The following is a 24,239-nucleotide window of genomic DNA, read 5'->3' as shown; positions in this document are numbered from 1 at the left end:
TACTTCTGCTAGCAAAGCTTTTAGACTGCAGCATCATATCTGGCTGCGGTATATAATAACTATGCTATAGCCTAGGAAACACATTAATAATTTTCCTTAAATTACAGCCAAAGCTGTATTAGTACCTGGCTTTACTTTTTTTCCTAGTTTTAGCTTCTAAAAAAAAAGGGGGGGCAGAAATTCCCCCCAAATTAACAGCTGCTCTTACTTGTTTGTATCAAAAGCCAGTTCTGGCTAAAAATCTTTTCAGGTCATGATGACAAAAAGTAGAAGCCAAAGCATTCATACCTATTTAAAAAAAAACACAGCAAAACCACAAAAAACACTAGATGAGACAACAAAGTTGGTTTATAACCAACTAACCTCATGTTCTCCAGATAATATACTGGTGTATAATCCCTACAAGTGTCTTAATTGTATGCATAAAACACTTTTAATACTGAGATATAATATGATGAAACAGGTTGGTATGTAAGCAGTGATGTGAATTTACGTGTTCAAAGGCGTTGAGGCAGGCCTTTCGCCAAGAACACTCAGCTGGAAAAACGTGTTCCAACTTCATGCGAAATGAGCCGATGATGAATGGTGGTGTGCCGTATCACATTTCTCAAGCGTTACGCTCTAACCCACACCGTAGGAAAGCGTCAGGCGTCTTTCATCCCGCGACGTCCTCCAGCTATTGCGCTGCAAGTCAGGGACTAAATTGCAGCGGTGCTAACGCAGGCACGGAGGAGGAGGAGGAGTGGGTGAAAAGGTCTTTTACAGGGATTTTGTCTTTCATGTACGGCCGTTGCGGTGCCCGCTGCCATGCTACAGCAGGGGTTGATGGCACGGCCAAACCTTACTGGAAGGGAGGATGAGGAGGGCCCCGTGATCGGCATCAACAGTGATGCCAAGCCCCCTGCACAGCTCTTGCGGCAGCAATGGCTGGGAAAGCAGCATGCGCTTTTCATGTAGGAAATACAATCGGATGCTCCCCTAGGACACAGCCCGGCTCCACTCTATAGAATTGCACGAGGGGAGAAAAACAGCGAGTCGGGAGACAAAACTTGGAGGTTTTTCTCTTTCGTTAAGCCCTCTCCATGGAGTTAGAGCGGCTTCTGTGGTGCGCTGCATGCTGGTCTTGTGCGGTCCTGCCTGGTTGCAGCCAGGCCAGAAGGTGCCTGTGAGGTCTGCTCAGGAGAAACAAGCCACGGTGCTTCTGGGTGGCTGGTAGGCACTGAATCAAACAGATGTTTGTTAAATGTTATGAATGGAAGTTTAATAATGAATAATATAATTCATAAGTCTGCAGTGTGTTTGTCCACTGTAGATTCCTGTGAATCTCACAAATGAAGCTGTTGGCAATATATGGTCATAAGCAGATATAAGGGCTCTTACCGCATGGCTTTCCTGAGTTAAAAATCTAATGCGCTTTCTGCTATATATATGTAATTCTTTTTAGATACCGATATGGTCATAATTTATCTCTCGGCTGGGATTACATCAAAAGATTCCTCGGAAGATGATAAAAAAGCTACTCTACGTGTCATCAACGAAGAAAATAGTTTCCTCAATAACTCAGTAATGATTCTTACTTACGCACTTATGAATGGTGAGAAATGTTTTTGTGTTTCCAGTGGATGAAAATTCCCTTTCATTGTTGTCGTGGTTTAACCCCAGCCAGCAACTAAGCACCACGCAGCCGCTCACTCACTCCCCCCCCATCCAGTGGGATGGGGGAGAAAATCAGGAAAAGAAGTAAAACTCCTGGGTTGAGATAAGAACGATTTAATAGAACAGAAAAGAAGAGACTAATAATGATAACACTAATAAAATGACAACAGTAGTAATAAAAGGATTGAAATGTACAAATGATGCACAGGGCAATCGCTCACCACCCGCCGACCAACACCCAGCCAGTCCCCAAGCGGCGAATCCCTGCGCCCCCCCACTTCCCAGTTCCTAAACTAGATGGGACGTCACATGGTATGGAATACACTGTTGGCCGGTTTGGGTCAGGTGCCCTGGCTGGGCATGAGAAGCTGAAAAATCCTTGACTGTAGTCTAAACACTACTGAGCAACAACTGAAAACATCAGTGTTATCAACATTCTTCACATACTGAACTCAAAACATAGCACTGTACCAGCTACTAGGAAGACAGCTAACTACATCCCAGCTGAAACCAGGACAATTGTACAGCTAGTTTATTAAGCTCATCCAAATGTAATTCCACGCCTTATTGGGAGCAGTTTGTTAATGGATTTTGGCCCACGTAACCCAGAGGCTGCATCCAGATGTTAAATCTTTTGTATATAAAACTGTATGCCACTATATGCTTATATATCACAATGCAGCTGCTCAGGATATAAAGTGTTGTTGCCTGAATTGTCTAGTGGCAACCAGACTGAATTAAGTTTTCTAACTATTGCAACTGTAAACCTTCCTGACGCTGCCCCTGTTTCCTGGTGCAGCAAAATGAGAGTATACGTGACTTCTGTTTCAGTCATTAGCTAAGGAGCATGATTGTAACATCAAACGTAATCTGAAATGCTTTGAGAATTTAGGACCCAGCTTAAGAGTGAAGTTAAATGTGAAGATCATGCACACAGTAGTTTGGCATCCTGTGCTTTTTCCAACAAAGCATTTTCAGTAAGAAGGCTGTATGTTGTGTTACTAAATATTGCACACAGGCTCTAGCCAAGGAAACTAATGCTTAAGCTAATGTATCGTTTGACTGTAAATTTAAATACTCATTTGAGACCTAATATGTACGAAAGTCTTTGATTTGTCTGCAGGAATTGAGCCTGGGACTTGTGTAAAATGTGAAACTTTTAATGTTTAAGCTAAAGAACAAAGCCTGTTATCTCCAAGGGCGTATAATATGCTCCTGGTCCTTTATGTGGACTAGCCACCAGTGGAGAACAAAGAGCTGTCCTGTGGATTTATGGGTCACATAAGTCTTTGTTAAAAGATCTTTGTTTAAAGTGGTGATGTGAACAGCATGTTAAATTTTTGCACCGTGTAACAGTATGTGAGAGGCAATCTTACTAAATTTTTGTACTAGCTAACTACTTTTCCAAAAACCATACTAGTCTTTCATCACTTTACCTTAACACTTAAATAAGCCTATAGTATATTCAGTCCTACAGTATAGCGTGTGTATCGTTTTGCTTTTATTTACAGTACTTTGGAGTAAGATACTGAAGTCTTGATGGAAATTAAGCTTCTTGTATCTCCTTCTTTCTATGTCTTGCATCTCTGTTTCAGAGGGAGTGACAGGTTTGAAGGAACTAGCCTTTCTGCGAGACCTGGCAGAGCAGAACTCGGTAAAGTACGGGGTGCCGGACCGAACAGCCCTACCTGTCATCAAGGGAAGCATGATGGTCCTAAACCAGCTGAGTAACCTGGAAACTACAGTTGGCCGATTCTATACAAACCTCCCCAACCGAATGATCGATGAGGCAGTCTTCAGTCTGCCTTTCTCAGATGAAATGGGAGACGGTAAGTGCTTACATTGAATTTAGGTATAAAAACGAAAGAGATTAGGTTCCCTTTGCTTATGTATTCTCAAATATAGTCTTATAAGATGATGTTTTTAGGTGTGTTCCCAAGGCAAATATAAAATTAGCCTTTCATGCCAGCAGGTTTTTTATCTGCAGAAGGTCTAGTTATGAGAAAAGTGGTAATAAGACATGGAGTAGATCAATTTAGGTTGGATTCTTGGGGGTGAAATTTGTTCTTACGTATGTGTACATGTATAGCATCCATAATTTAATTTGTGGAGAGAAGTTCTTTGTACTTGAGGGAAGCAATCTTGTCACGTTGAAATGACAGCCATCTCCATGCTGCACCATTGCAGGGTTCATTATATCAGTACTTCTGTATGTCTTGAGGCCTTACAGGTAGACTCAAGGGACTGCATAAGTCCCTACAGTGGAAGATAGAAAAAGTTAACTATCGTTTGAGCCTCCCTTTCCTGTGGAGCCATGGATGTGACTTTTGAGTCATCCTTCCTGCTGGAGTTTCCTTTTTTCTGTCTTTGCACCCCAAGCAGTGGCTCTTCACAACTAGTTCAGTATCCATTCCATGCTGCCGGGCTGTGAAGATGGGGATGCTGGACGCTGGCAGTCAGACCTCGGTGAGAGGGGGAAGGCAACCAGCTTAGCAAATGGCATAAAGAGAGATTATTAATTATTGTCTAAAATTTGCTATCCTTAGTTCTTCCTTTAGCTTCAGCACACTTGATCTGCCCCCAGCGCTGGGCAGAAGAGGAAGCCTTGAGCTGGCTGGTGATTGCCTGGCCAGTCTGGAGTGAGTGATACACCGAATTTAGTAGAAGCCTAGTGACAGTTTTTCTCCAGACTGTGAATGCATCCTGAAGAATATCTTAACGCAGCAGATGTCTGTAGTCTGGTTCTCCCATCAGTTCCTAATTTATGCTGATGTGGTGGGAAGGTGCATGGATCTTCCCTTTTACCTTAAAATTAGATGCCATGTTAGCAAAACCTGTGTGTTCAACTTGATCTGATTTGCCACTACATCCAGTAATGGAGAGACTGAAGGTGTAGATATTGATAGAGACTTCTGGGAGCGCACCAGCATGCATGTGAGATGACACATGTAAGAAATGCAGAAATCGGAGAGTTCCATTTGTGCTCAGGGTAAGCATGCACTGCAGGGTGATCTTTTTTTGGGGTTCTTGCCAGGGGCAGGTTCAGGAGGTAGGGAGCGGGCTTAGGCTGCTCCCGCAGTGCTGGCAAAGCTCTCCCAGCTGGACACACACCCACTGCCTGAGCTAATACTTGCTTAAGCATCATTAGTTGTGAGCTGCAGTGCTGCTTCTCCTTTTACCTTTGGGATCTGGTGCCCTTCCTAAAGCTCAGTGTACACACTTGGAATGTCAGAGTTGTAGGGTTTATGCCTGCTGGTTCTTGGGCAGCTCACCTGACATTTCTCTAGCACTGCTCCAGTGCTCTGTAAAGGGATGTGACCGTCACAGTGATGTTAGGAAATACATTGGTGATTTTATATTGCTTTGACAATTGAGCAAATTCTCTATTTCTTCATTCAGGACTTTGCATATTCTTAGTCTCAGTTGGTACATAGGAGTAGTTGAGGGTTATGCTGAATAGTTTTCAAGGGCTGCTGAGTTTAGGTTGCACGTTTGCCTTGTGTGTTGAGTCCCAAAACAAATTTAAGACTATGCCTGACCAAATCTCTTCTGAGTCAGAATGCTTGCTACTTTCTGCATTTCCTAACCTTGGTAATTAAGCTGTATTATTGCTCTCTGACAAAGCTATATCCAAGCATAATTCGGAAAATTTGAGCAACAGAAGGATTAGAAATGGTGCAATAGAGAAGGTTAGTCTTACATAAATTTCAAGGTGTACTTAAAAGCTTATACATGCAAATGAATTTTATATTGGTTTGAAGGAAAAGAGTTGCTGAGTTTCCAAATAGCAATGGTGTAGAAGGTAAGAGAAATAAGGTATTACTGAGAGTTCTTACCTCAGGTACAAGATGCATCCCAAACCATTGTGTAATTAGGGGTATGATTCCCAGTACAAGTGGCCATACTGGGATTTAGTTAAGCAGAGGTTTCATATTCTGAATATGCAATTAGATGAGCAATAATTCATCCCTGTTGTTGCTTTACAAGTACAAATTCTCTTCCTCCTTCCTCCCCCTATTTTTTAAATTGCCTTAAATGATGTTAAAGGAACAAAATACTACCTTGGCTTCTCATGCAAATGCATTTCTTATCTGTAAGGCATCTACTTGCAGACTGACAAAACTCCCAAAACATTAATTGTGGTGTGTATTTTAATAAATTGATTAAATGTACCTTAGGTCACTAGCAGAAACATAGAAATTAACTAATTAGGGAGAGTGGCTAACAGCCAGACATGCCAGATAACCTGCTCATCTTCCCTGTAGGTGTGCCAATTTTTGTCCTTATCCCAGCAAGGAATACTATAAAAAATTTAACTGTATAACATTTTGAAATTGTAAAAAGCATGCTCTGTTTCTGCTAAAAATAATTAACTAGATATTATTGCTGATGGTTTGATGTTACTTCTCTCATTCTAAGGTCTGATAATGACTGTAAGTAAACCGTGTTACTTTGGAAACCTGCTGCTAGGGATTGTTGGAGTAGATGTTAATCTCGCATATATCTTGGAAGATGTCACCTATTATCAAGACTCCTTGGGTTCATACACTTTCCTCATTGATAATAAAGGTAACTTTTTGGCTCAAATAATCTCTTCTAGTCCCACTGAGATCATTAACCATCAAAAGGAAACTCTTAATCCTCATGTCTCTGAATAGTCTGTAAGTAATGAATGATAATACTTATTAAAAGATTAATTGCGTGTTGTTTGGTTAGTTTTGCCTGAGAGTTGCTGAGACTGTAGGTGGATTCATGACTTGAAATGTCTGTACTGGAGTTTTGATGTGGAAATGCTTACTTGCTGCTGAGATTTTCTACATGTTTAACACCCGAGGTTTTCTATGTGCAGGTCAAAAGGCAAAACTGGTGTTGTTATATGTGTGTTCAGCTCTTTTCCTCTGATCCCAGCCTCTCTTTATTGCTTGGTTCTTTGAGCTGTCTTTCATTTGCAACTTACCAAGTTCTTAGTTTGCAGCTTCTTTGATAATATTTCTTCTTCACTTTTGTTAAGCCTTTGTAAAAATTGCATGTAGTTACTACATTCTTTTTTTTTCTGTAAATATTAATCCTGGACTCAGTTGTTATAATGCATTCAGTGTCTGGTTTTGTGTCTTTATTTTTTAGGATACACTCTTATGCACCCATCCCTTACCAGGCCCTACTTGCTGTCTGAACCACCGCTCCACACAGATATTATCCATTATGAGAACATTCCTAGATTTGAGCTGGTGCGTCAGAACATCCTTAGGTAAGGAATCAGGATGCGTGTCCAAACGCTAGTAGTCCTTAGGGCACTAGAAGTATTTCTAGAGGAGTTTTAAGAGAATTTAAGGTGAAGTTCCTTTTCCTACAGTATCTGGATACTCGGATGGATTTTTGTTTCCCCCCACCCCTCCTCCAAACGCAGAACACTTCTGGTTTGTTTTTTCCTCCAGCTTTCTTCATTTATCATTTGGTGTGCTAAGCAGTGGGTTTTCATAGCTGATCTGGGGGATACTCTTGCTAATGTCTCGCTTCCATGTCAGGAAGGTTTTCCACTATTTGGTCTGGGTTTTTCTTTAGCCTTTGTCTTACCTGACTATGTGTTTTAACTCAAAATGTGTCAGTACACAAGTGCATTTTCAGCGTACATCCACTTTTTCTTCACCTAAGATGGATAACAGTTAATCTTTTAATATTGTATGATATTTTTATAAATGTACAGTAGATGGGTTTTGCTTAAGAGCTTTCTCAGTGTTTAATAAAATTCTGTATGTTATATCTGCCAATATAGCATTCCCCTGGGCAGCCAGATCATTACAGTTCCTGTGAATTCCTCACTGTCTTGGCATGTAAACAAACTGAGAGAAGTTGGAAAAGAAGCCTACAATGTCAGCTACGCCTGGAAGATGGTAAGGACTTAGTGACACTGTTGCAGGGTGGCATAGAGTAAGTTCCTATATTGAAGAGTACACAAATGTATTAAATATAGTGAAGCATGAAGTATTGCTATATACTGAAGTATGAAATGTTTGAATTACTCAGAAACTGCATGAATGTAGAGGTTTTTTCTTACAGTGAAGAACCAATGAAATTACCATTTCAGGTTTGTTAGCATGTCATCTTCTGAGATGTATCTGTATGGATATGTGTGTGCTTTTCCTTCATGAAGGCACTCATTTTGTAGGAGATATGTAATGTAGAGTTACATAGAGATTATACTCCTGCTTTCCTAATGGAAGTAAATCTATGCTGGTCTGGATGTCATACTGCAAGCCAGGTGACACGTATATACCTACCAGAGACCACGTTTGAATACAGTGCTGAGGCAGTGTTTGGTATTAAGTCATTCTTTTGCTTAATACTGTTGTTATGTTTGGGGCAGAGTAACGATCCATTAATTAATACAGTTGGGAAAATGTCAGCTTCTCATTCTGATACTATCTTGTTGCAGAACTGTATCAGTAGCCAGTGATGTTTCCTGTAATTTAACACTTTTCTTACAAACACTAGTTATGTTGAAGCTTTCATTGAAACTGGGTACGATGTGTATGCAACAGGCTATATTACCAGTTGTAAGAGCTTCAAGAGTGCTTCTAGCAGCTGTCTTCCTTTCTTCAGTTTTGAACGTATCTGAACGCTAATCTTGACCCAGGGATTAAAATGGAATCTAAGGTTAAATATAATCCAGGTGAATTTCACTGATGCCAGAAATAATTGGCTACTTTTTTGTGCCAACAAACTGAAGAGGGTACTTGTGGATCATTTCACAGTATTAAGTTAAATCCAACCTAAAAGATTAAGCTGAGCAGATTTAAGAGATTAAATCTGTCATTGTGTAACAGAAATTCACATAGGAGGGTGTCTGGAGCTAATTTTCTAATGTTGTAATGCTACATTAAATATCAAACACCCTTACAGAGCAGCTGGGCAACTCCAAGTTTTGCTAGTCTGATGTACTATAGGATACTTAAAATATACAAACCAGTAAAGCATGTGACACATGCAGCACACAACTAAGAGTGGTAATGATACAATCTTATTTTCTAGAGTTAATTTGTCTGTATTTTTCATAAGGGGAATACCAGTGTGTTTTTATCAACTGTGAACCTGAAGCCTCTGCTCTGTTAATAGCACTTCAAAAAGTATCCACGAAAGAGTGTTAGAAATTATTGCTAATTGAGCAACAAAATGAAGGTCTTAATGTAAGCTTTTTTCCTGAAAATGAAATATTTTTATTTTCTGCATAGACTGTGGAAAAGTATTTTTTGTACAACTTAGTGGTTCCAGTACATACAAGATGATTACAGACTGGGATGGGGCTGTATGGGACTGAGTTGCAGTAATCAGACTGCTGAAGACAAGTGTCTCTATCCTGCATGGAGACCAATATGGCTTGAGCACAATCCTTCTCTCTGTTTTCTGTAGGAACAAGCCCATATTAGCTTCTTTGAAAAGGAGCTGTCTGTTTTCAGAGAGAGTGGGAACTGTGATCCTTGAGTATGGTGAAGTGTGGTGCTGCCTTCCAGAACTGGACGAGATGAGCAATTAAAGAAAAGAGAATGAATGCTAAATAGAAAATAAGTTCTGTAACTCCTCCACCTTTTCGTTTCTGTTTGATGACTTGCCCGTGTTTTTCAGGTCCAGGACACATCCTTTATTCTGTGTGTCGTGGTAATACAGCCAGAAATACCTGTTAAACAGCTGAAGAATCTCAACACTGTCCCCAGCAGCAAGCTCCTGTATCATCGACTGGATCTGCTGGGCCAGCCAAACGCCTGCCTGCACTTCAAGCAGCTGGCTACCTTAGGTAAAGCTTTCTTGCAGTTCGTCTTGATCACCTCATACATGTTTCTATAGAGTGTACCAGCAGAAAGTAAAACTCATCTCAGAAAACACTGGAAATACTCTCCTCTTGAGAGGCTTTTATTTCCAAGGCTGATTTTCTAATCAGCCGTTACCTTTTTATAGCCCTTCATTGATCATAGCTCCCCTGCTCAATGGCAAGCGCTTGCATGGATGAACGCAGTGGGACTGCTCGTCAGAGTACGACATAAATGCACCGTGAGTCTTGCTTGATCAAGTTCCCAGAAAGTGCAGTGGGGAGAGTGAGAGCTGTCTCACCAAGCTGAAAACAAAGTTCTGTTCTCTTGGCTGTAAAGTAGCTTATTGACAGATAACATAAGTAGGATGAAGTCCCAGCGAGTCATGTAGGACTACTATTCTTTTTACTTTGGATTTATGCAAGTTTTTCACTGCCATAAGCATTTAATACCATCGGTCCATGTGAAGTCAGAAGTTAAGTCTGTTGGGGGAAACTGAGAACTTCGGTGGTCTGATGGTTTCCAGACCCTCCTTACCTACTTAAAAATTCTCAGGTTACTGACACATTCCTGCTTTTGATAAGCTAAACTGATTCTGCTCTACCTGACTAATTTCAGTAGTTGCTCAAACATTTCTGGAAAGAGGGGTAGTCTCCATGGCAGTCTAAGTCCTAGTGTCTGGAAAGGATAGAGAACTTAAAAAACATAATACATCCTAAGAACATAAAGGCTTTTTTGTATAAGCATCATAAGTTGTAAGCTTTCATATTTAAGTATTAATCTTGGGGGTTTTGCTAAAATCTGTGCGACATTATAAGAAATTCTGAATTAAGTGCTTTTTGTTTGTAGCAAGGTTTGAAGGTCTCATGGTGGATTAGCGGCATAGTTGTGAAATTTTCTTAGTTATATTGCAGTTCCACAAATAGCTAAGTGAGATTAGACTGGAGGAGTTATGGAGGAACTTGACAAATCTATGGAAATTGCTTTGCCAATTGTTTAAAATGCAGGGTTTTTTCTTTCTTTAATGTGGTGCCTAGTCTTGATTATCTTATATCCAGAAAGACAAGACATAAATGGAAAATATCCAGAAAAATGCAGTACTAAGCTGACAAGTGGAAAAACTTCATGCAAAGCAAAATGCAATCACATCAGAATATTTGGTCTGGGAAGCAGATGAAGGACTATAATAGAAGCTCATAAGTGATGACTGCAGTACATATGGTTGCTGGATGTATGGTGATGTGTTTTAGAGGAATGTGAATAAAAGCAGAACACTTCACATACTCCAGTGAAATTTTTCCTCTGGAGACCATTACACATGGGGAAATTGGGTTCCATGGGTCAGATATTCAGAAAAGGCGTTCTTCTTAACCTTCAGCCCTGCATCATCATAATGGTTTTTCTTTTTAAAAAGAAAAAGCTGTCTGGTATTGCAGTTTCTGCACAGTGAAAGTTTACTTTCTAGTCTGTTCTGAAAATCACCCCAGACAGCTACGCTTTTATTGGTAAGCTCCCTCTTCTGCGCTTGTAATTCTCCAGTTGTTCATTATCTGTAACTGAAAGTGCTCGTTTTCATTTTCCTCTGCTGTATCTAACGGAAACGTGGATAATAGATTTCTTCTTCTTTAGCACAAAATCTTTTCTTAAGAGAAAACAGCTTTTGTAATCTTTCAAAAAGTAGCAATTCAGAAATTGTTTAGACTTGGAGAACAAGGGCACTAAAGTCTACCAAATAACACACAGCGATCAGAGTAAGTGGACTAACTTTCAGACTTCTGTATTTTGATGCAAGAAAGGTAGTTCATGTGCAACCTAAGTTTTGTCAGTGCCTGGGGTTGCCAGCTGTGCTGGTAAGTGCTCTGGTTTGGGTGGAAAACTTCATGTTTCCTGCCCTCACTCCCAGTCCACCCATGACCTGAAGGAGCAGTGCACTTTGCATACTGAAGTGTGGGAGAGCGGAGGAACAGGCAGAGGAGTGGACAATGTGTCAGTGTAATTCCTTCCACGCATCCTCAGCCAGGACACCATGTCAGATACCCTTTTGTGGTACAAATGTCTTTACTATGCGATATGTGCAATTCATTGTCCTTAACTTTCTCGTATTTTGCTATTTTTAGAAAGCCCTACGGTAATGCTCTCTGCGGGCAGCTTCTCTTCTCCATACGAACATCTCAGCCAGCCCGAAACGAAGCGGATGGTGGAGCATTACACAGCGTACCTCAGTGACAACACGCGCCTGATTGCCAATCCTGGCCTTAAGGTACGTCCTCGGTGCTCTGGTCAGCCCTGGAGACCCTGCTTTCCTCACGTCCCACGGCTTCATCCAGGAGGGCAGTACCTGAAACGTCGATCTCCTGATGCTCATAGGGTTATGGAGCAGTGGTTTGGAGTGGTATTCCCATGCCTGGAGAGGTGGCCAAGGGCTTCAAGGCCCAGAAGAGTGGAGAGAGGAGGGAGAGGGCTTCCTCCCCAAGAGGCAGGGAAAAAGGGTGATAAGCAGCTATTGAAGTAAACACTAGAAAAATTAAAGCTACAGTGAATTCTTAGCGGAAATATCTTTGTGTTCTTTGGCATATAAATGAGAAATTCCTATTTTGTATGCAAGCGGAACAGTATTTATGTTTACGTGAAGTAAAACAGTGAACTCTAAAAGCTGCAGAGATAACGACAACAGTATTTCATTATAATAAGCTTTTCCTTTGCTTGGAATGTGCCAGATCCGTCTGGTGTGAGAAGACTTTAAACAAGTAATTGAGTTTAGATGATCTCCGATCGCTCTTTAGGAAACCCCGCGAGCAGCTTATTATCTTTTCATGCAAGTCTTAGAGGAACCCTGCTAGGTCCGCCTTTGTTTTGCAGTTCTCTGTCAGAAATGAAGTAATGGCTACCAGTCACGTCACAGATGAATGGATGACACAAATGGAAATGAGTAGCCTGAACAGTTATATTGTGCGCCGTTACATAGCAACCCCCAATGGGGTGCTCCGAATTTACCCCGGTTCCCTCATGGACAAAGCATTTGATCCCACCAGGAGACAATGGTGAGTTTTTAGGGTCCTGTTATCAAAGCTTTGGATAATCTTGGAGGGCAATAAGGAAAATATTTGGTATCGATTTTATAGCCTGGGTTTTTTTACAGCCAGCTAATAAACTATTTAACTAGAAATGTTTTCATTGTGGGTAAAAGACTTGGTGCTTAAATACAGCTAGTTAAAACCTTTATGGTTCCAATTTCAACCCTTTTTATTTTAAGCGATCGTTTCTGTTTCATATCCCTGCTATGGCAGATGGGAATATAAATATTCAGAAAATGAGCATCCCCTTTAGGGATTAGCTAATTCGAGAGCGTTTTCAGATCCTTGTGCCATTTTTGGTTGTTAATATTTTAGTCTTCCTGTTTGTTTACAGCGGGTTTCCTCGCTAATTTAAAGTAGAAATTTGCTGGCTGGACTGTGCGCTATTAATTATGCACTAGCAGCTGATTTGGGAAAAATATTTGTATACATTACAAATGAGAGTGAGCCTGAGACCTGAGAGCACTCTGGAGTGTGTTTTGACTTGTGTGTTTTGTTGAAAGGAGCCAGCCAGGTCCTGCCGCACCGTGATGCTGGTAAAGGCACGAGCCAGCGCCGGGTCCCAAACCTCCAGCTGTACGGCGAAGGCTCTGAATTCCTTCTGGCGCTGGCTGTGCCGTAGCTCTCCTGACCCATGTTTTGCCTGGAAAAAATCATTACCGTAGCTACTGATTAGCTTTTCTTCAGGTTTTCTTCATTTTTGTTGTTATTTATGTTTTTGCTGACATCAGATGATGGAATTTTGCTCTCTTTTTTTGTAGTGAGATAAACGGGGCATTCATGTTGTAAATTAACTGAATGCACTTCTACACTCCCTTGCCTCCATTTTAAAAGCCCTCAAATTATTTTCGGGATTGGTTTGGGGAGGGTTTTTTTTTTTTTTTGCTTTTACACTTCACTGATTTTCGTAAACCATGGTTTTGAAAAAGCCTCCATATGCAGCATGCCATAGTGTCTTGTTTTTTATATAAAGCCAAATGGCAGTGTTTTGGAAAGAAGATGCAAGCAAAGCACTAATAATAAAGTAGAATTCTGTCACTTGCACAGTGCGGTCCAGACTCACGGGTTAGTATATATACTGGAGTGGGGGAAAGCTGAGTAATAGAAATTTCATACACAAAAGTGTTTCCAACAGTTGGAATGTTTTATAAACTTTCTTATGACAGTAGGAAAATATTTGACATGATTGTGGCTCATTTTATGTTGACAGTAAGTTTTAGAAGAGATTGTAATTGTAATCACTTTCTGACATCTTTCCAGATTTTCATGTGTGAATTCTGCCTACAGGACATCCTTTCTCTTGCATTTGCAACACAATGATTTTGCCAGTGTTTGCTTTGAGTTTGAGACTCTGCTGGCACTGTGTCATATGTTGTTCTGGGGAAAAATGTTTAAAATTAGACTAAACGTATTCTATGCAGAAGTAAATTGAGGTTTTTTTAATGCAGTTGTATGTACTGAGGAACCATTTATTGAGCTAGTCTGGTTTTGGTCTGGGTCCTAATCATGCTTAGGTACTTGTTTAATATTAAGAAACATTACTTTGGTAGCATGTTGTTCGCAGTGTGCAGAATTTAATGTTGTCTTTACAGTAACCCTTTTTCACTAATTAGGAGTGTTTCTTTTGGCTTCCCTTAGGTACTTGCATGCAGTGGCTAATCCAGGACTAATTACCTTTACTGGTCCCTACTTAGATGTTGGAGGGGCAGGCTACGTCGTTACGATCAGTCACACAGTCCATTCTTCCAGGTAAATGGTGTTTTCAGGTTTGTGTCAAGCAAGAATACTCTTAATTATCAAGATGTGCTTTGGTTAGAAGAGAAATATGCTGAGCGACTCCTATATGTTCAAGAACTGAAAACCAAATCTGTTTTTAAAAGTGCTTTTGTTGAAATGTAATATAGCCTTGTGTAGATTCAATGGAAATAGTATACTGAAAAAATGTGAAAAATCCATGTTATATGAGTAGGTTTATATTCTGTAGCTTTATCGATATACAAATAATAACAGCATATAGAAAAAAAGATCGATTGGTGAGAGTGTGCTCCTGGATGAACAAGGGATGAGATGTCATGTATGCAAGACAAGGACCTGAGAGGAGGAGAGGGATCACTTTCGTTAGGCAGTCTGGGATATGTTCCCTTTCTGCTGGTAGTCAAATACTTTTTCATCGAGACAGTTAATCTCTAAATTTCCTGAAGTTACTCACACTTATGCTTCTGAAGTTGTATGTACCAGGGTGATGTTCAGAAGGGAGTAAGAGGTGAAAGCGGATCTACCTAACTGCAAATGGAGGTCAGCCTGCAAGGCTGTTTAATTAAAGCTCTGTCCGTACTCCAGGAGTTGGGGGAGCTCCTCGCCTGGGCTGTTTAAATTCAGCAGTTCTGGACAGGGGCTTTCAGGAGTAAGAAGAACTTGAGGAGAAGCCTGTAAACCTTCAACTGCCCTCACAGGATTGCAGAAAACAAATCAGAGTGGAAACAGCAGCCTGTGCCTTTGGGGTCAAAACCAAAATGAGTATCATAGCCTTAGAGGAAGAAGCATTTTCTTTACTAACTAGGCTTCTATGGCTTAAAAAAAAGGAAAGGGGAAATTCTAATGTATCTTCATTCAAAGTTGATCAAGAGACTCTCAGTGTTTTCTTTATTCTCAGTACAGTTAATATTACCACCAGGAGAAGTGGAGTCAGTCTCTCTGTGAACCTCTTCTCAGTACTGGAATGACCCTTTCCTCGAGGACCAGGCTTCTTTTGTTTCAGCTCCCTCCTGGCCAGGCCCCCAGCCTAAGGCTGAGGTTTGCCTTGAGATGTAGGCTGTTTAAAGGAGGTCAGTGTACAGAATATGTACTAAACCTTCCTAGCTTAAGCTCTTCCGAGTTTCAGAAATGGTAAAGTTATCATTTTGGTTTTTACACGGAGTCTCTTTCAAGACTTGCACTGAGCACGTGGCTTCTGTGCATGCTCCATCTAATAGCCCACCAGTACAAATGTGACTGCTAACATTGTGCTGGTAAATACAGATTACAAAGCCAGCAGAGCTCGGGACACTGCTTTTCTACTCTTCTCAGAGACATCTCGGCTTTGTTTGGGATTTCCCACCACAAGACATCTGCCTGTCTTTTTTGGCAGGAGTATTATCAGGCGTAATGCCTGCGTGTTGCTTCTCACAGAGGAATTTACTTAAGGTAAATAAGCACTTTTGTAAGAAGAGAAGTGCAATTAATCAAAATTCTGATTTTTATCTAGTAAGAGATGGTTTAGTTAGCTTTAAGAACTTAAAGCTCATGTGGGTTATTAGAACATGATTAAAGAATAGTTAAACAAAGTTTGGCAGATGTGAGTGTGATTCTTGGGTAAATATGACCTCTAAAGCTTATAGTCACATGCGGTTATAATCCCCAAAGAGGTCTTAGTTAAAAAAAAATAGATGGGGGAAGAATCAGTAGAGTTAATAGGCATACTCGCATTAGAAACTGCTCTGTGGGTTTAAATAACAACACTAGTTTATCTGGAACGGATGCTTATCTCTCGTTCCCATTTTATGTATATCTCATTTCTTTTTTGGAAGCTGGGAATAGAAGATTCATGCAAGAAGTTATTTAATACAGCTTGTATCAGCAAACCAGAAGGATTTAATGCTTAAAAACGAAGCTAAAATATTTACAGCATTCCTAATGGCTTTTTGTCAGAGCAGTAACTTCATAGCTTGATACCTTGTCACATGCAGTTAAATATATCTGGGCTGCTTCACTGTCATCCTTTTTCCCATTCCTTCTCCATGAAATGGATAATGTTAAAAGTAATTAAATGCAGGTTTTTAAGAATCTGTATTTATAAATCTACAAATTAGATCTGACTACATCTTCACTGTACCTCTTTAAAAGCAAACAAACTTCAGTCCAGTAAACAGAGTTAGTTTTATATGGGTGGGGGGTTGCCAGCAGCTTTTACTTTGTATAGTCCAGCTGTGCCATTCAGTTATCTTCTTTTTCTAAATGTTTTATTTCTATTTACAAGAGTAAATTTTAAAAAGTAGCAAGTCAGACTCATCTCCTTTGTCATCAGCGTAAAGCCCCCATAGGTGCAAAATAGCATGCCCCGTGATTTGAGGATGAGCGGATTGTTTTGTGTCCTTCAGGGGCAAGAGGCAGCTTGGTCTGGCTGTGCCATCTCAGTGCTGCAGGAACCAATCTTTGAGAATTAGGAGCGCCAGGGATTCCCTGGTCATTTGGTCCAGCCTCAGGCTACTGCACACCACTGCATCATATAATCGTTTTCATAACCCACCTTAGCAAATATTAGGTTTTTGCCTCTATTATTATATTCAAAGGCTTTTGTTCCAGAACCTTGCTGCTCTGATGCCCAGCTGCCCAGTGAGGATTTGCACCTTAGTTCAAGTGCGTTGATTCTGGAGGTCTTGAGTATCTGGATATTTCTCCTGAGGAGAAGGTGGGAATTTGCCAGGACAGAGAATATAATTTCTATTTGGAGCTTTCAGCATCCAAATAGTCTCAGCAAATGTCAAGACCGTGCTTGGGCCAGGAGACCTCTTGCAATTGCTTCACTGATGGTGAGGAAAGTTGAAACGATACGACTAAGTGAAAGTAGCGCTTTTTTACGTTTATAGAGCTGTAAGAAAATACACTTCCATACATCTGCCTGAGACTGTTTTGTCGGTCTTTGATGTATCGGTTGCTAAGGCAACTGTGTATATTCCCGAACTGGTGTGTAAAAATAGGAACACAAGCGCGTTTTCAGTATGGGCGAAATATTGCAATTCACAGCAGCTCTTGCTGCCAGTGCTGGTGAGCAGCCACAGAGACTTCAGGTTCTGCCCTTTCCCTAAATGTTTATTTTATGGTTGCCCTACACTGGGGGAAGATACTGAATCAGAACATTTATGAAGTGATATAGTTTTAAATGTCACTTGGCACTCCATAGACAGTGGGAGGCAGTGTCATGTTAACATGAATTACTCCTGTTTAACTCCAGCTAGCATGGATAACTGACAGGTTAGCGGGATGTGATTTGAAGCATTTAACACGGTGCTCATTAACCAGCACCTAAATACCACCTGGTTGCCTGGTACAAGGTAACCTCATTCATGTTTGTACCTTGGCCAGCTTTTTATTTCTGGCTGAAATTCATAGTCATTCCTACACTTTGGAATTGTAGGGATTTAGCAAAATGTCTATGGCAGCTTCATATTCAGGTCCTAAAGCAGGGGGCTGAGCAAAGAGGAGCAGTGCAGAATGTAAATCCCCCCTGAGGCGGTGGGGATTTGGGTGCTAGAAATGCAGGAGCTGCGTCCTGCATTCATTTGTGAGGGTGGGGAGTTTTTAATCCTAATTTATGTTGCTAAATACTAAATCTGTGTAGGTGGTAGGGGTGTATGTAACTGCTGAGGGAGAACAGCCCGTGGGGAGAAGGGTCAGTTCCCGGGTGTGATCCAGTCCTTGCTGGGCTGTCTCCTCTCTCCTCCATGTTCTGGTTGCGTGAAGTGCAGTTAAAGTGAAAAGACTTCAGGATTTGCAGCAAATAACTAACACTGTTAAGACACTGTTCTCTCTGTTTACAGCTGCTATAACTGTTCATTTAAAGACAAGTAGGGTGAACTGAGCTTCAGTGTGGAGGTGTGCATTTGAGCTGGTCTTTTATATGCCAGGGAAGCCAGTCCCCTTTTCATGTAGGGAACTGAGTAATTAAAATATTAATAATTAATACAGCCATGAAAGCCTTTTTCCTTTTTTTTCCTCCCCTCTTTGCAGTGCACAGATGTCTTCAGGACATTCAGTGGCAGTAATGGGCATTGACTTCACCCTGCGATACTTCTACAAAGTTCTCATGGACCTGCTGCCAGTTTGTAACCAAGACGGAGGAAACAAAATAAGGTAAGCTGTTCCTTCCAGGCAATGTATATCTAAAGCCTTTTTTTTTTTTTTTTTTCCTGCCTTTAACCAAATGACCCAGAGGTACTTTCCAACTTAACTTATTCTAGGATTCTGTTACTTTCAATGTATGTTCTCTGATTTCTACTAAAATTTGTGCTTGTTCTTCTCATAAAGGTTACGTGGAATTTTTTGTTATTCAAGATCAAAACTGTCATCAGCTAAGTAAACAGGCTGCAGGAGTAAAAAAAGGAAGATAACTGATTATTTTTTTGTTGTTATATTTAGACTTCACTGAAATCCTGGGAAAAAAAACATTCTTTATTAAATGAACACACTTCCCATTCTCTTCTGTTTGTTTTCACTTTGCCTATTTAGTTACTGTGAGCATGTAATAATGCTGTATTATCTCTAGTTATTTTAACTATTATTATTAAAATATACTTTTGTTATATTTTTCTCAGAAATAGGTAGCACAGCACTAGTCAGAATATGTCTGATTTCATCTGGAATATCTAATTTTATTTAGACCTATGTGCATCTTAATTGTTCCTCTTTCCTTTACCATTTTTTGAAAAATCATGGGGTTGGGGGGGAGGCAGGGGTAGACTCTGGTTTGGATCTGGAGTAACTTGATAACATGGTTTGGTCATTGTTGTTGTTTCTTTGTTTGTTTTTAAACCTTAAATTTGGGAAGGGAAGTGGTTTTCTGTCATCCTCCCAGTTCTTTTCTGGTTTGGTTTGGGTATGTTTTTATAAATTTTATGGTGTATAAAACAAAATAATCAGGATTTCTGGTTCGGTATTGCCTCCCCCCCAGTTAAAAACTATTACTAATCAAAGGGGTCAGATGCTTTATTCTGTTTGTACATTCCCTAAATGAGGAATTTCAAGCATATTGTTAAATGCTTTGTTAGACCGTTCTAATGTAGAAGCCAAATCTAATGCTTACAGCCTCTGCGTAAAAGCATGCAGGTACTAAGAGACAACTATTCTAACTATCTGGCAGGCATTTGTTCTTTTTTTAATGTATCTCTACTAAGCTTTTTCTCTCTGCAGTCATTCTGGGGTAATCACAAGCCTACTCTTTCTCCTGTTTCCTATTGCATCTTTCAGAAAAAAGAGAAAATGCAACATCACTACATGAATTTCTAACGCAAAACCCAAACAGTTTGGAGCAGTAAAAAAAATACAGCTAGAAGTTTTCATGACTCCTTTGTATACCTGAAGTATACAGTCCCATCTATTCTGTGCCGATTGCTTTAAATTATATCTGCTCTCTCCCTCCCTGAGCTGATGTCGGTAGAGCTTTACATAGCAGACTGCCATGGGAATCGCAGACTTTAAAGCCGCCCGAAGTGTCCACTGGCCCCAGGCGGGAGGCCAGGGCTGTGCCAGGACATGGCTGCTACCCTGCTGAGCTCTTCGGGAGCATTGCGTGGCCGCATTAACCTCCTCCCGTCTTCCTTCTGTGGCCACCGATTCTCTTGATCTTGGCGCAGGCTGTGCCGTCCCCGGTGCCGCTTGCTCCTCTGCCTTCCCCAGCGCGGCTGTCTGCGGCTATGGAAACGGGAGATGGCGAAAACATTACGGATTAAAACCTCACCACACACTGGTTTCTAGATAGGGGCACCGATCTGACATCATTTCCCTGAGATCACACGGGAAACTTATGGGAAGAGCTGAAAAGGGAGAGGAAAGATTGGGAAGACTGAGAATGAAACAGGGGTGATTTATCTCCCCATTAAAATTGAATTCTTAAAGCGGGAGGTCATTAAAGGAGAGTGTGAAATCTCTGTTTAATTAGGTAACAGAGTAGATTAATAACTGCTAAAGCTTTCCAAGTTCATTATGCTTCATTTATTTCTGGATCTTCCCTGATCAGACAAGACAATGCACTGATGAGTTTTCCTTTCTCTTTCTAATCAGTTCAATTTTCAAGTCCTTGATGGTCCAGGCTTGCTGTAACAGTAACAGATTTAAAAGCTTCAGGGAAATACCAAATACATTCTTTAAAGACATTTTGCAGCGGATTTGTTTAATGGCCCTGTTATTTTAATAAATGGAAGCCTTTAAAAATTCTTCCTCTAGCTGTAAATTTAAGATCATATTTTATTTCACCGTATTTCTCTGAAGCCCAAGGAGGTCTAATGGGAGGCTCTCCGCTTTGTTTGTTGTGGGCAGGTGCTTTATCATGGAGGACAGAGGGTACCTTGTGGCACACCCAACCCTCATCGATCCCAAAGGACACGCACCAGTGGAGCAACAGCACATTACGCACAAGGTCTGGCTCCTTTTTTTCTTGGTTTATTCCTACCTGTTCTAATTTCTGAGGTGGTAAGAACTGTAGAGAAGCTGTTGTTTGTGTCTGATGTCAAAGGCATAAAATCCTACTTTTTTTATTTAGGAGCCTCTGGTAGCAAATGACATTCTGAACCACCCAAACTTCGTCAAGAAAAACCTCTGCAACAGCTTCAGTGACAGAACAGTTCAGCGGTTTTATAAATTTAATACCAGCTTAGTGGTAAGTGTGTTTTTCTATTTTATTTTGCTTTTGAATGTACTTTGGTTGGGTTGGGTTTCTTTTGGTGGAAACGCAGATCTGTGCCAGGATCAGCAGACGAGGCTGGAAGCCAGCCTTCCGTGTGGATTGGCCTCCGTTCGCCCTCTCCAAACACAAAATGAGCGATCTGGACTGCACAAACTGTGCTTGCAAGAGGAGTCAGTTGACATACAAGGGATTATGGATGTGATCGCTGGCCAACTGTGGTTGATGTCTGCAAAGCCTCATCCAGCATCATGAAAATAAAAGCAGTTCTCTGTCATTCGGTGAGGACTTTCCAGCAGTAGTTGGGATTTTTGCTTTGGATCCTCTGACCTGACCTCTGGCTTCCAACTTTGACCAGTGTCACATCCTCCTGTGACACAGGTAGTGAAGGTCTTCTCTAGTAACTTATCTTTTAGTTAGGTATCCAAATAAATGCATTTACTGGTGCAGTGTACATGAGCATTCACAGAGTATCATTTGCTAGACTGCAGTCTTTGAAGACCTGAATGCTCTGTGCTCCCCGTGGGTCGTTGGTGATACTTTCCAATCACTGGGAGGAGAAGGTGGGAAACAAGCATCAAAAATATTTGAAAGTTATGTCAGAATATGTTGATTTATGTCAGGTAGGCTTAAACATTTTCCCCACCCTTGAAATGCAAAATAGAAAGTGTATTACTGTAAAGGAAATTGTATGGGACAGAGCAAAATCTTAAGATTGTGGCATGCAAATAGGAATGAGGAATGAGTCTGCCTACCAAACAGATCGCAGCTGTACAGAGCTGTGGTGTTTTTTTTTTTTTATAGTACATGTGCCAGGAAGTTTTCAACAAGTCGTGATGGTGTCTCCCCATCAGAGCGGAGCCTCTTTGCAGGCGTAACCGATGGCTGGCACAGTGGGGATAGGTTGGTGAGCGATGTGAAGGAGTGAAATGTAACCTGCTGTCAGTGGGATATCGGACTCCACACTGCTGCCACATCTCATAATGTTTACAAGCTAAGCGTATTTTTTTCTTCAGCTCCCTAAAACACCGGGTTTCTTGTTAGACCGTTGACACTATTTGTTTTTTCCTAGGGTGATCTAACAAACCTTGTGCACGGCAGTCACTGCTCCAAGTACAGGCTGACGAGAATCCCGGGCACCAACGCCTTTGTGGGAATTGTCAATGAGACCTGCGATTCACTTGCTTTCTGTGCCTGCAGTATGGTAGACAGACTCTGCCTCAACTGCCACAGGTGAGCAGGAGATTGGAAATGAGCGGGCCGGTCCAGGCATTTACTTCTTCCTTCTTTCTTGATCCAAGGTTTATAAAAGCACATTTATTTTATATGCTAAATGAAAACATGCAGTGCAAAACTGAAGTGAAAACAAAATAGTTACTTTACCTATGCTATTTGTAAGAGGCATGGTGACTTAGCTTACCTCTAATCCTTTGCCATATTGTCAGCGTATAAAACACAGGGTAGTTGGTTTTTTACATGTTTGGGTAGACAATGTTAAGAGACCACCACAGATTCAGTTTCTCAGGGGCAGTTATCTGTGGGTCAGGCCCTTTGTTCTGGCATATTAATACCCACGATCTTACGTGGATTGACGTAGTTTTTCATTGAGGTGATCCTGGTGCTTGCAGGAGGTTTTGCCTACACCAGCATCGTTACATGTTTGTTGCACTGGCAAGAAGGATCCTTGCATCTAGAGCTTAGACTTGCCCAGGGGTTGTCTGCTTTTTAAATTTCAGGGGCTGGGTAACAGCTCAGAGAGGCTCTGTTACGACATTGTCCTCAGTCCCAGTGCAGAGGAGAGCAATCCCTGTGTTCCAGGGGGAAGGAGAAAGGTTACTGAACAGCCTTCTCCGTGGCAAACTGCTGTTGCAGAGCTGCACTGTCGGGTTAAAGTCATGGTGCAATGTCTGATGCGTTTTCTCTGTTTTCTGCCCCTGAAGAATGGAACAGAACGAATGTGAGTGCCCTTGCGAGTGCCCTCTGGAGGTAAATGAATGTACCGGCAACCTCACTAACGCTGAAAGCAGGTGAGGACAGACCTCCTCTAATGGAACAGCATGTGACAGAAGTTAATTAACAAAATTACTTGCTTGTTCATGCTAACTTACAGGTGATATAGGATAGAATAAACAGTATTTTTAGAATAATTAAGCAGATGATACGTAATAGGTAAAAATGATGGTTTTCATTGATTGTGCTTTCACTGTTTTTATAATACAAGGCTTTCCTTTTTGCCACAATATAGGAATCCGAGTTGTGAAGTTCATCAGGAGCCAATGACTTTCACAGCAATCGATCCGAGCCTCCAGGATGCTCTCCCACAGTGTATTAACACTCAGTGCAATCAGAGAACAGAGAGCGGGTAAAGTGGTGGTCTCTATCCCTCAAAATACACTCTGTTCTTGAAATAATTAAGTGAAAATAGCTCTTCCTTACATGTTTTAAAGAAAAAAACAGAGAAGGAAAAAAAACCAGAAGTATGATGCCAGAATGAGATATTACAGCACACACCAGTGATGACATTATGCTGTAGCACAGAAACAGAAGACCTCAGTATTCCCATTTGAGTCACATAATAGCAAACAAATGGCTTTTCCGTCACACTTTGTGACTCTGAGAACCGAGGGTTGTGCAAGTGGAATATTTGCTGTTGAAAGGACAATGAATTCTTCCTCTTAGCAAAATGGATAGCGCGGCTATGCTTGTCTGCCTTCTGGAGAAACGCGTGGACTAAAGTGTTCACAGAAAGTAGACAGTACTTTTGCGGTGGTGACTTTGGAGCACGTGCGAGATGGTAGCTGCTTGTCAGCTTCTAGTGTCCTGCTTCTCTGTTCTACTCCTGGCATTATGTAGAGAAGCTTGATGGCTTATTTTTGCTAGTTATGAGCAGTCTCCAGGGAACTGAGATTGCTAGAACATACCATGCTCTGACCAGACTTCCCAAATCCTTTCTTCCATCTTCTAAAGGACTGCAGAAAAAGGGTGGAACCATAGTCAGACTCCATCACACTGAGAAATGTCTTACTGGAGGAGTTAGAAGTAGGAAGTTCTCCTTTTTGCTCAGGCTGAGTGATGGAGGAAAAAACCAAAGCAAACAGCCTTGGAAGATGCATGCTGAAGATGCAGCTTCCCTGTATAACTTCCCTTGTGGTACTCAAGCATTTTAATGAGAAGTTTTTTGTGGCCAAACATTACGCATGTGAGGGTTTATGGATGATTTTGGCCTCCCTCTCTCTCATGATTCTAAAATAGACTGAGCTATGCCAAACGAGA

The 24,239-nt window shown here is 41.1% G+C and overlaps 1 protein-coding gene across 1 annotated transcript in view; it reads left to right on the top strand.

Moving 5' to 3' along the window:
* The window catches only part of CACHD1 (cache domain containing 1), a 112,596-nt gene that overhangs the window by 81,349 nt on the left and 7,008 nt on the right, over positions 1-24,239 (top strand). The window contains exons 8-22 of the mRNA XM_069788514.1: positions 1,445-1,594; positions 3,252-3,485; positions 6,076-6,225; positions 6,781-6,904; positions 7,430-7,547; positions 9,277-9,445; positions 11,576-11,718; positions 12,318-12,499; positions 14,171-14,281; positions 18,299-18,421; positions 20,603-20,702; positions 20,826-20,942; positions 22,039-22,199; positions 22,907-22,993; positions 23,212-23,328. Of these exons, the coding sequence (XP_069644615.1) occupies positions 1,445-1,594; positions 3,252-3,485; positions 6,076-6,225; positions 6,781-6,904; positions 7,430-7,547; positions 9,277-9,445; positions 11,576-11,718; positions 12,318-12,499; positions 14,171-14,281; positions 18,299-18,421; positions 20,603-20,702; positions 20,826-20,942; positions 22,039-22,199; positions 22,907-22,993; positions 23,212-23,328 (2,086 nt within the window). The remainder of the gene's footprint in view (positions 1-1,444; positions 1,595-3,251; positions 3,486-6,075; positions 6,226-6,780; positions 6,905-7,429; positions 7,548-9,276; positions 9,446-11,575; positions 11,719-12,317; positions 12,500-14,170; positions 14,282-18,298; positions 18,422-20,602; positions 20,703-20,825; positions 20,943-22,038; positions 22,200-22,906; positions 22,994-23,211; positions 23,329-24,239) is intronic.

Source organism: Haliaeetus albicilla, chromosome 8 (assembly GCF_947461875.1).
Source record: "Haliaeetus albicilla chromosome 8, bHalAlb1.1, whole genome shotgun sequence".
NCBI classification, from domain to species: Eukaryota; Metazoa; Chordata; class Aves; order Accipitriformes; family Accipitridae; genus Haliaeetus; species Haliaeetus albicilla.
The sequence above is the reverse complement of the archived record's forward strand: the minus strand, read 5'-3'. Positions and strand labels throughout refer to the sequence as shown.